General features: G+C 37.5%; 1 protein-coding gene across 2 annotated transcripts in view; it reads left to right on the forward strand.

Moving 5' to 3' along the window:
• The window catches only part of kcnip4a (potassium voltage-gated channel interacting protein 4a), a 110,022-nt gene that overhangs the window by 66,693 nt on the left and 30,943 nt on the right, over window positions 1–12,386 (forward strand). The window contains exon 1 of one of the 2 annotated variants that reach the window (XM_054601201.1): window positions 4,303–4,402. The exons of the other annotated variant lie outside the window; for it this stretch is intronic. Within the exon in view, the coding sequence (XP_054457176.1) occupies window positions 4,303–4,402 (100 nt within the window). Of the gene's footprint in view, window positions 1–4,302; window positions 4,403–12,386 lie in introns of those variants that run through there. 2 annotated transcript variants of the gene reach the window in all.

The following is a 12,386-nucleotide window of genomic DNA, read 5'->3' on the forward strand; positions in this document are numbered from 1 at the left end:
GATGGCAGCAAAATCCAACAAACGAGCTTCCTGCAGAACGAGGCGGTGAAAGAAACAGTAGTGCACTTCAATGGCTGATTGACTGAAATGCATTGCATTTCAAACCAATATTTAAGTTTTGCTAATCAACTGTAGGAGGCAGTATAAAAAATGTGGGTCCTGTAAAGTTATCATTTATCAAACCTTATCAAAGTCACTAAGATTATTTGAAATACTTATTTGGCAAGATTTCACTCTAACTGCCCTTTAATATTGTTTTACTGGGAATTTAACAAATCACATCACTCAAATCACATTAATTTGCAAATTAAATAGATTATTTTAAGGTTACAGGCCACTGGGGTCTTCTTGTGTAATTTGTGTGAAAACAAATGGAGGACATTAATTCATTTAAAGGCCATGTTGCAGCAATTTGCTTTGTCTGGAGATGGGGAATTCAATTGTAACTTGATTTAAGCAAACATAAGGAAACAGATTTTCCCTTTCTTTGTGCTTATTTATTTACGTTAAGAGCAGGTTTTACCTGCGTGCCCACCAATCACAGTTGCAATTGCTTTGCTTTAAATAGGCCTAAATATAGAGAGGACTAAGAGGACTATTGAAATGGCTAATCAAACAAATCCCATTTAAGGACCAAACCAAACCAAACAATGCGTCAGCCCATCTCTCACTACATTCAGTTAACTTTACCCAGATTGTCTATGACTCACTGCCCCAATTAGTTCCTACGGGAGATGAAGACCTTTATTATCGGGTTCATACATATATATACTGCAATTTTAAAAAGAAATGTTGCAGTTGGGACAATTTTCAGCTCTTGTTGTTTTTTCCGCTTCCAGGTTGGTGTATGTGGCATTGAGTAAAAAAAACATATTGCCCATGTAAAATAAGTCAATTGTTGTTTGGTCATTTATTGGGATTTTCCAACAATGAGGAAAACAAATAATATCATCAGTCTTAACTTTAAAAGAAAAATAATTGTAATCTCGGAACATTCAAGTTTTGATTTCAAATATCAATATGTAATAAACTCTTTGCCATTAACATTGTTTGTGTTTTATCATAATCATCATTACATTACATTACAGTCATTTAGCAGACGCTTTTATCCAAAGCGACTTACAATCAGTAGTATATTACATATCATTCACCCATTCACACACTGATGACAGGCTACCATGCAAGGTGCCACCATCAGACTTCATTCACATCCAGTCCACACCGATGGCAAGCCTTCGGGAGCAACTTGGGGTTAAGTGTCTTGCCCAAGGACACATCGACTGCCAAGCCGGGTATCGAACCACCGACCCTCTGATTGGAGAACTACCTTGCTCTCCACTACGCCACAGCCGCCCATCATGCGTATCACGATTCCCACCGGGTATCAATGATTCCCCATCATATTTTAATTTCGGACTGATACACTGCTCAAGTCTTACTTAAATGTCAAGTGTTACTTTTTCTCATGCAGCAGTTTTTTTTCTCCCAGTTTGCAGGTGCTGCAGACGTTCTGTGCCACCTACAGTACAGTGTTCGCTCCGAGCTTTAACCAACACACCACAATGCTCCACACTGGCAATTACGTTCATCACCAATCACACACTGATTGATACAGCATACTGTGTGCTGATGACATGCACAAAGCGTGATTATTTTCATAACCATTAGCCAAGGGCTTTGATTGCACCCTATGCAAAGCTGTGAGGTGACTGGAGAGGAGATGGAGGAGAGTGCAGGCAATTTATTTGAGATAAGGTCATGTTCTGTTATAAGGGCTGAATAGAAACACACCTCAGAAAAAAAAGAGGCAAAAAGTATGTTCAATTTAAAACACAGCTGGAAGTTCCTTTCCTTTCTGTCTAGCAACATCTTTTGCCTGCGGGACTTCTATCACACATTTTCATCACCTTTACAACCTGTGTTCCCTATAGGTGCTTCCTACGCTGTTGCCTGCCCTGTCATGTCCAGAGGCAGCACACACACACTCTTGGGGTTTGGGAGCTATATTTAGCTCCTGCTCAGCTGCCACAAATAAGGAAAAGTAACTCATAGTGGGCTAATTGAGCTGTCCAATCGCATGCGCAGCACAGAGGTTGTTTCCATGGTAAATCACTGTCCCAACAAATCCCTTTGAGCTGACGAGCTGTGAAGATGAATGGAGGATCACCTCCCTGTGTTTTTGTACTAGGCCGTGGTGAATATTGCTCAGCATGAAAGAAAAAATTCACTTTTTTGGAAAATTTGCTAAAAGCCTTTTTTCATCTGCTTTTGGAAGAGAGATTTTATAAGTTTATAGTTTAATGCGTACTTATACCTGGCCAAATAAAGCAGATTCTGATAAGTTCATACAGCCCATTTTAAAGATTCATTGAGGTCACACTGTAAAACATGATGGAAATGTATATTTTAGTATGATGTGAAGCATAGAATAAAAATGGGCATTCATTTGCTGGATTTTAAAAGGGGACTAAATACCTTAACATGTTTAATAGTGAATATTGAAAAATGTAATATAGTGGTATTATCTACCAACTGAAAGAGAAGCTGGAGACACCAAAATTATTTTCCATTGTCTCCAGCAGCCACCTGCTGCTGACTGCAGGCACATTTCAACTCACAACCTCCGAGTCCTTTCTTCTCTGCTGTGTTGTCTTTCTCTCTGACCTCTCCCTTGTCATCTCTCCTTTAAGGTTCCGTGCTTTATTTTAAGTCCAGGTGACGGTGAGGTCCACACATGGATTTTTTCTCGAGCTGACATTTTGCACTGATCAGTCCGCCCACAGCTTCTTTGTTGAGCCACAGCTCGATCATACATGTTATTACTTACATAACAGAGTAAATATTAAAAAGGAGGGAAATATTGGAAATCTTTTTGCGTCATTGACTTTGGTGGCACGGTGTTATGATGTGCCGCTATTGTTCAGAGAAAAGCAGTGTTTGTGATAAGCTGTGTGTCCAGCCATATTTAGCCTGTCTTTTGTTCTCTTGGGACCAGATAATATGGGGGTTATTAAATCATCATCTTTGACCTCTCTGGAAGAACAGATCTTGGCTAAATAAAGGATACAATGGGGGAAGGAGTTTTGCAAGTAATTTAAGTCTTAAAGTATGGATTTTATTCATTATTATGGAACACAATAACAACAATGCTATTCTACTGTGAATCAACATTGTGGCTACAAAAAAAACATCTAGAATCTACAACTACTTGACATATAATTCATACATGTTGTAACCTCTAATTAGTATTTTGTACTCTCCTTTATAATTTATATTTTACATTAAAAACATGCTGATTAACGGACAAGTGGCCTCAGTCCCCTAATCAGTGGTGAAGCTAAATGTTAGGGTTTATTGTCATCAGATGAGGAAAGACAGAAAATGTTACAATGACAATGCTTATATGCTAAGGTTGAAACTATGATGGTGAACATAGTTAAATATTTACCATGTCCACATCATAGTTTAGCCTTAATTTTCAATAAACACAAAGTGCAGCTAAGTATTGAGTCATAAGCTAAAGTATATGACCTGCTGATGACGCTAGAATAAAACTTACCAAATAGATCTTATGTTATAATGTTAAAGACAACTTTGCTTTGTAACTAAACTAAGTTTTGTTTTTCTCTTTCTCTGATGATGAACATGGTTAACATAATGTTTACCATGCTCACCATCATAGTTTAGCCTGTTAACATATTAACATTTAATAAACACAAAGTGCAGCTTAGTATTTAGTCATAAACAAAAGTATTTGACCTGATGATGGTGCTAGACTAAAGGTTACAAAATGCATCTAGTGCGAACAAAAAACAACTTGATGAATATCTTTTTTTCTTTTCTTGGCTAATGTCTATCACAGTGAGTGTATCTAGAATGTGTTGGTGAATAATCATGTTCTGTCTTGCATCCTAGCTGTTGTGAACAAAAAAGCTAAACATTTTTGATTTTGGATCACCACCATCCCTCATTCTCCTGTTTTTATTTTTAGCACCAAGTCCATCATTTGTCTTTGTTTGTCACAACGATCATCCCTCCATTTCCTCTCTTTCCTCGTCTCTCTTTTTCCATTCTCCCCTCACTCCCCCCTCGTCTTTACCCTTACTACTCCCTCTCCCCCCTCTCTCTCTTCCACACACTTCTTCTTCTCCCCCTCCCTCCTTCTCTGACTTGTATTGGTCCCTCATCAGACCCAGAGATGCCGGGCTTTTGAGTGGAGTTCAATGGCCTGCAGAGAGTGCTGCACGCTGAGCTCTTCGTCTTTGGCCATGTGCAGGCTGTGACCCGTGCGACATGTTGACTATGAACTTGGAGGGACTGGAAATGATTGCTGTGCTGGTGGTTGTGGTCCTCTTTGTTAAGGTGCTGGAGCGGTTTGGTTTGTTAGCAGCCAGCTATGATGGTAAGGAAACTGCAAACTCCTTTGATGTTTGAGAAGGATTTATTTTTTTACGACCACTTGTTGTTGCTTAAGTTTAAAAGAACTGCAGTTTTTTGAGACTGTATGTTTGTTTGAACCATCTGAAGTTGAGGCTGTTATCTTTCCATTTTTCTGTTAAATATGTATTAAGATAAAATGTTTCTCCAGCTGTTTATTCCTGATTAAGGGCTTCTATCTGTTGCTCTCATCTTTGTCTTTTTTTTGTTAAAATGTATCAAACAGTAGCCTTGAGTTAAAGCAACTACAAGTTTAACAAATTTTTGCTAATATCCTGAAAAGATACATCATAAAAGTCGTGATGACTAATGCAGACCAATGATTATAATATCTGACATGCTTTTAATCCTTTGTTTTGACCTTTTGCTGTTTCTCAGTATCCTTAAACGCTTTGCTTTTGCATCAAATAGTCTTCGTAGCATCTTGACACGTTGCTTCCACTTTGATGATTAGTTTATTCCATTTGAATTAAACTAGATTGGATGTGAAGGCTTGCATCATCTGTGTATTGTTCATTCATTTCCAAATGAGACAGTTGAGGACTGAATGTAATTTGGCACCAGCTGGAACCATGAGAACCTGGATCTCTACCAGTGAGAGCTGGACAGTGCCATGATGGCATTTGCTGTTACCTCAGAATGAAAATGGTGAAACTCAAAAATGGCATTGGGTAATATGTTTGTCCCTCAGAAATGATCTTTTAGGAGTGTAAATTAGTTGTGAAGGAAGAGTGAGGATATTTAAATTGTTTGCATTTAGTTATGATACTCTTAAATAGCAATGCAGTGATGTGTGTACATCAATGCTGCTTATTGATAATGTGAAAGACAACTTTGCTTTGTGATTAAAAGTTTTGGTTTTCTCTTCCTTTTTTTCCCCCATGTAGCGTAGCGGAGAACAATGGTTGAGTCTGTGTCCACTCGGGATTTGTCAAGGTGCCATGCGATAAGATGCAGATTCTGTCCCTCGAAGGTGTGAATCTAATATTCAGTTGTCAGGTCTCTTTGGCACTGAAGACCACCTGCTATTTATATGCTCCACTTACTTTACACGCAGCCAAGCTGTTTACCTTATGGCTGGGCTTTCACAAGTGAGATGCAAAAAAAATGTCTTTCAGCCAGCCAGAATAAAATAAGTTATTTAGATAATGTAGTAATATCTTTGCTTATTTTTACTTACTTTACCTTATTTCTGATATTTACTCATTGTAAGAAGTTATGACTTATTTTCTTTCAAACTGTTCTGGACTAGTTATTCTGTTTTTCTTGGTGTGAAATCCCAAACAATGTTTTTATATGAACGCCCACTTGGAATATATAAACCACAATCGCATTCACACTTAGGATTGTGAAAATATCACTTAAGCAACTTTCCCTCAATTTTTTTGGTCCCTTTACTGTCTGTGTGAGGACAAACTGAGATGTGCAGTTTGTTTGTGCTTGCAATAGTCTGAAATACAGGAGTCCCAACATATTTGAAAGATTTCAGCTCTGAAAAAAAATAGTTTAGTTCAATAGATACCGGTGGCAAATGAATCACAAGGTCATAAATGCCAATCACATGACAAAAACATCTTGATTAATCATTTATAGCCCTTACAGTATTATAAACATTTTAAATGATGCCTGACATTCTGGAATTTTGCCTGCCTATTTTTAATCAGTCCACAGAATAATCACCATTTTTATTAAACATGCAGATTATTTTACAAACTAACATGTCACATTACATTCACATTACATTACAGTCATTTAGCAGACGCTTTTATCCAAAGCGACTTACAATCAGTAGTATATTACATATCATTCACCCATTCACACACTGATGACAGGCTACCATGCAAGGTGCCACCATCAGACTCTAACTAACATTCATGCAACATCCAGTCCACACCGATGGCAAGCCTTCGGGAGCAACTTGGGGTTAAGTATCTTGCCCAAGGACACATCGACTGCCGAAGCCGGGTATTGAACCACCAACCCTCTGATTGGAGAACTACCTTGCTCTCCACTACGCCACAGCTGCCCTTTTGAATTTATGATCCTTTTTGACTGGACCTAATAGGATTATCTAAAGAAGAGGAAAGTGCTTAATCATTGTAATCACCAATTTGAAGTGGAATTTTGCAAGTTTAATATTGTAGTCTGTATGCAGGCTACAATACTTCTATAGTTGTGGAAGCCTTCTCAAATGTACCCAACTTTGGCATACGGAACTGTATTTTTCTGCTTATAGCGAAGTTTTGCCTGTTTTCAACTATGCATACAGTATGCATTCAAGTGTTTTAAAAACATCTTTAAATTAAATCTGATCAGTTTTGATAAGGGAATTGAAGGATGAGTGCCCTTTTTAGAGGTCAACTAAAAACAAAATTCTTTCTATTGCATATTAATCAAAATTGAGTTTTCCAAAAATGTACCCAACAAGCAAAAAAATACAAAAAAATGTAGGGCTGCTCATTACTGTGTGGTTTTCTGTTAATAAGTAGAGAATTGTAAGTGAACAGGAATACAAATGGATCCAGACTGCTCAACCAGATGAATGACATGATTTGAACAAAGGCCTAAGCTGTGCACGGCTTCAAATATTCCACATTCAAGTTTATCACAAAAAAGCACATGGTTTGGATTCATAGAGGACCCTAATATGTTCCAGTGTGAATTAATGAATAGTTAACATCATAAAAGTATTTTCTCAGGAGATGTCGCAGTGCATAATAGTAGGAGACACATACCATACTGTAGCTAAAAGAAATGAAGGGGGCTTAATATTTTGCACTCCAGCTGCTATGTCGTGGCTTTCAGACATGTTTTTTATTTTATTTTATTATATCCTGTTACTTTTTTGGATAATAAAACTATATTACAATAGTTTTGTGAGCCAAAGAGACTGCCAACATAATAAAACACAAGGCTTGGAGCCTTTCTTCTATCATAACATCAAACATTTATTTACCTTCCAATATTTGCACAAACAACCCCAGCATAAACAGTGTTGGAGTACATTAGAAACTCATCAGTATAAGTATATTCAATTTGCTGTCCTTTAAGCTAACAGGCAGATTTTTAAGTATTGAATGAAGAATCGAATTTTATTTTATTTCCAGCAGCAGTGCTGCCCGTTTCACGTTTGCAAACATTCTCCTTGATTCAAGTCCATGTGAGAGTTAGCAGATGTGCCAGCAGAGGGAACCAAAGCTTACTGTCTCAACCAGTCACACCAGTTGCTAGTCTGGTATTGAAGTGGAGAGCTCATATTAGCGACGCCTGGTTTTCTTCCCAACTTTTTTTGAACATGAACATGATTAAATACATTCATAACTAAACAATGATCTGCTGATAAAGCATTTAATTATCCCAAATCCTACAAATAGCTTTGACAACTCTGACATTTGAGAATTTGATTACCCAAAAGACTTTTAAACATTCAATCAATTTACCCCAAAATGTTTCAAATTGGATATATTATCAGTTCAGGAGAGTATTGACCTAATTTATCGTGCACTTAGAAAAACAATGTAGCAATGGGGTGGCTCAGGATATATAACTAGTCATCTTTGAATCACTAGGTCGGGGGTTGGATACCCGGCTCCTTCTGTCCGTATGACGAAGTATCCTTGAGCAAGACAGTGAACCCAAAGTCGCCCCCAATGGGCAGGCCAGTGCCTTGCATGGCTGCTCTGTCGCCATTAGTGTATGAATATGTTTGAATGACAGGCAATATGTAGAAAGGCGCAATATAAATGCACTCCATTTACCATTAACAACATGATAGGAAGCAGACAACATAAATCTGTACACATTAAAAATGCATAAAAGGTAGTGACATTATTTAACTGAAGGAGTTAATGAGACAGGCATCTTAAAGCAGCTAAGGGCAAAAGATCGATCACTGTTCAGCACAGATAAAAGTGGCAGGTCCTTTTCTAATGGCTTGCTTTATATAAATATGTGTAAGCGGAGACTGAAGCGCCCTTGTGATTTTGCTCGCTACTCTGACATGCTTTTAAAGGTCTTTTCTTAATTTGGAGGATAAGGATGGCACCCTGCCAAGGTAGTAAAGTTCAAGCCCATTTTGTAAAAATGTCAACATTATAGGAATATTGTGACAGTCAGATATACACTTTAGCAATCGTTAATCATTGTGTTAGTAACATATAGAGATGGGAAGGTATCAGGGAAGTGAATAGAGCATTCTTGGCAGCGTTCTTTTATGTAATAGAATGTTCATTCAGATCCTGAGTTACAAATCAAAGCCATCCGTCTCTTTTTAATATCTGTACTCTAATTCCTATTCATGTTACTATTGCTAATGTGCTCTTTATTGCCTTTTTTTGGCGTCCTAAACAAATTTGTTGGATATTATTCAGTGAAGGAGTATTAAAAACTCTACAATATATTATACATTTTGATAATAGCCTGTAGTCTCAGGAAGGTATTACAGGCATAAAGTTGTGCCTCATAGCTTTCCACTGAATTAAACCCTGTTAATGGTGTTTCCACAGGCGTTAGCCTCCCTATCATCAATCACAGCAATGATAATAGAGCTACAAGTCACTGATTTTCAGAATCCACATGTACGCGGCTGTAATTAGCTTCTGCTCTCTCTGCAGGCAGCCTCGTGGAAGGCCAGATTGTTTTCTAGCCTTGATTGAAAAACACTTGAGTAGGAAGTGTTGAGCTGTATATTGTAAAGTCACATAGTTGATTGTGGAACCTGAACAATCAACTCTGCTTGAACTACCTTGTTTTGCATTAAGTGAAGTTGATTTTTCTAGGCCACTGAATACATAAGCTAATGGATAAACTAACTTTATAGCATGTGCATCTTTGAGGTTTAAATATTGTTTTTCAATGACCTTAACCTGTTTACATATTGAACATTGGCATTGGAGTAAATATAAAGCCTCTTCTCTGGGTTAACTGTTCTCTCCTGGTTTGTTCTGGTTTGTAAATGCTCTCCTATCTCTTTCAGCATGAGCTCTTTTTATCAGGGTAAGGATTAGCGAGTTCATTCGTTTTACAAACCTTCGATTGGTCCAAATAGCAAGAGCTTACACGATGAGCGATTTATCGATCATACAATTAATTGGGCCAATTAATATGATTGTAATTGGCCAAATCCTGCTCCCACTATGCTTTGGAACAAAGTTAGAGCTTCCCCTTGTATCAATTTCACTATTCCATCCACACATGTCAGTGGGGGCCAAGCTGTGAAAGTGACACTGTGGGAAACGTGCCAAAGGTGGATGTAACGTACCTGAGAGATAACTGAAAGACTTAAATTCCTATTTTTCACAGCTCAATATATTTTATTTTCTCCTTTTGATAACGTATACGATGTTTATTCACCTACTGGCAAACTGAACTGAGCGCTGACAGAGCATCTTTTCTTCGGCAGCACGAGAGCTAGTTAGCTGTTAGCAGGAAGAGCGCAGCAGAGTCCCGCGGTGTGTTTGGCTACACTGAGCTAACACCTTATAGAGCAAACACAGCAGGGTTAGGAATTTCTCGTCAGAGGAAGCATTACACAGCGTTGACCTGCAGTTTAATGTGACAACACAAGTTTACATTTAAAAAATGTACTGCAGTGCAATTTGGAGGTGAAAGTACTTTGAGTATGGAGTTACGGACAGTTAACAAATTTGTATTGGCCATCAGCTGCCCTGCTCTCTAAATATCATAATTGGCCATTGAAAAACCCATATTGGTCAACAACTACAAGCAGAGAAACATTGGTTGCAGAAAGTAAGACCTTAAAGCTGCTCCCTTGTTAGTCCTCTAAATTCAATCATAGAACCTTTTTGTTTTTCCTTAACTCCATTTACGTTACTGAGTTAAGGCCAAGCTGACAGTTTGACTTAAATGTTGTTTTTTTATAAATGCATGCATTTAAGGGAACCACAGTATGAAGAAGCCACTTCATTTTTTTCACATTTGTTCCAGTCAAATCATTTTGCCATTTGTCATGCATTGTTCATAGTTAAATGAGTGTCTTGGGCACCTGTTTTGGCTGTTATTTCACACGTGTGATAAAATCATACTAAGAATGAGCTGATGGGGAAAATGTAGACTTTTGCTTTTAGTGTTCTCTCAGTTTCTGCATTTTTGCTAAATTCTCACACATTATTTTGCCACCACCCGATATAACATTGTCTGATTGTGTGCCACACAACAATATGGTGCCATTCATTGTTGCAAGGTTTTATGTAACTGTGCCCAATGTTAATAATCTAGAGACTACTATTAACCTATAGATTTAGTATTTCCATGTTGAATAATGTTTAGAAAGGGTTAATTGCTTTACCACACCATACTTACTCACTGACATAACCAACTTGTATTTTATGACATGCCTTAATGAACTACTGCATGTCTATAAAGGACAATGGAGGTATATAGATAACAACAACTTTATTCTTTGAATTTCAGGAAATGCTTGATAGTTACTTCGGTTACCTCTGTCACAGGGCTAAATAATAAGGCTGTATATATGTAAATTAAACATACTTGAATGATAATTAGTAATTCATGGTGTGTAATTAACTTTTTTAAACATTATCTGTTTCTCTTTAAAATCATTCAAACTTGTACTTTAACTTACTGCCTGCTCTGCTGAAAAGTGATATCTGATCTGCTTCATAGATCTATGAACAAACCGACTCCAATAAATATTTTTCTCTCATTTAATGGTGGGGGATGTCTCCACACAATTATCTTTGAATGGAATACGGGAATATTTAGTAGTGCAAGAATATCAACACCTCGACCAAAGCTTGCCTCAGGAATGTGCTATGCTTGGAATATTAAGCTTTATGAGTTTACCGTTTATCCATTACATTACATTACATTACAGTCATTTAGCAGACGCTTTTATCCAAAGCGACTTACAGGCCTAAAGGGTGAAAGATAATTGTTTTTTTATTATTTTGTAATCGTGAATAAGGATACAATAAAGTGGATGATTATGTTTGCCTCATAGCATTTAGTTGTGGCAATATAAGATTTGTGACCATTAACAATGCAATATAGACTGTTGTGAAAAAAGCGTGTCCCTTTTTTTTGTTAGCAATCAAGCGGTGACGCGAGGCACATTTCTGCAAATCATTTCACACTACTCCACTAAAAGTGCAGCACTGGTCCAATCAAGGGAGCGATGAAGTAGACATCTAGCAAGTTAACATGGTTGTAAACTATGAATGTTTCAGAACCTCAGCTTTATTAATGTTACATAAAAGTATACACTTTTTGACCTCAAGGATAAACACAAATGTGTTTCGGTGAGTAACACTGATTGAACTTTTAACTAATTTAAAAGCTGCATTTTCAGGGGCAGAATGTAGACTTAGTAACAAACACAACTAAAAGCCTCACTTTATCTTAAACTTATAACTTCAGAAAGTTCTAACATGTTAGAAAATACCTGCCTTACACATCAAGTCAGAGACAGAGCAGCATGTCAAATTCACTCCTCATTCTCCCTACCTGTTGAATGCACGTCAAATTATTACTAATGCTTTTTTACTTTGGTTCGATCCATCAGTTAGGGTTGCTTTTTAGAATGGCTAACTCACCAGGTAATATTTAGATTTAATGCTTAATAGAGTTTTAACATGATCTGTGTGTTCAATAAACCTGGAAACTAGGCGAAGCATTTCCCTTGATATATTGCCAGTGCCTTGACTTAACCCCTCCACCGAATATTAGTTTTCATTTATAAACACTGTACTTTTTAGTCTGACATATTGCTTCAACAATTTTATACCCAGCTGTATTGATTTCCTCTGAGCGTCCGTTGCTTACTGATGAGCTATGCTTGGTATAGCTCATCCTCTGAGCAGTGGCTCCAGCGGTATTGTACTCTGTCTGCCATTTTATGTCTCCCTTGTCATCCCTATTTTTTTTACTGCTCCTGCTAATGCATATTCTCCGTCGACCTTTGCACTTGC

Source organism: Anoplopoma fimbria, chromosome 7, assembly GCF_027596085.1.
Source record: "Anoplopoma fimbria isolate UVic2021 breed Golden Eagle Sablefish chromosome 7, Afim_UVic_2022, whole genome shotgun sequence".
Taxonomy (NCBI): domain Eukaryota; kingdom Metazoa; phylum Chordata; class Actinopteri; order Perciformes; family Anoplopomatidae; genus Anoplopoma; species Anoplopoma fimbria.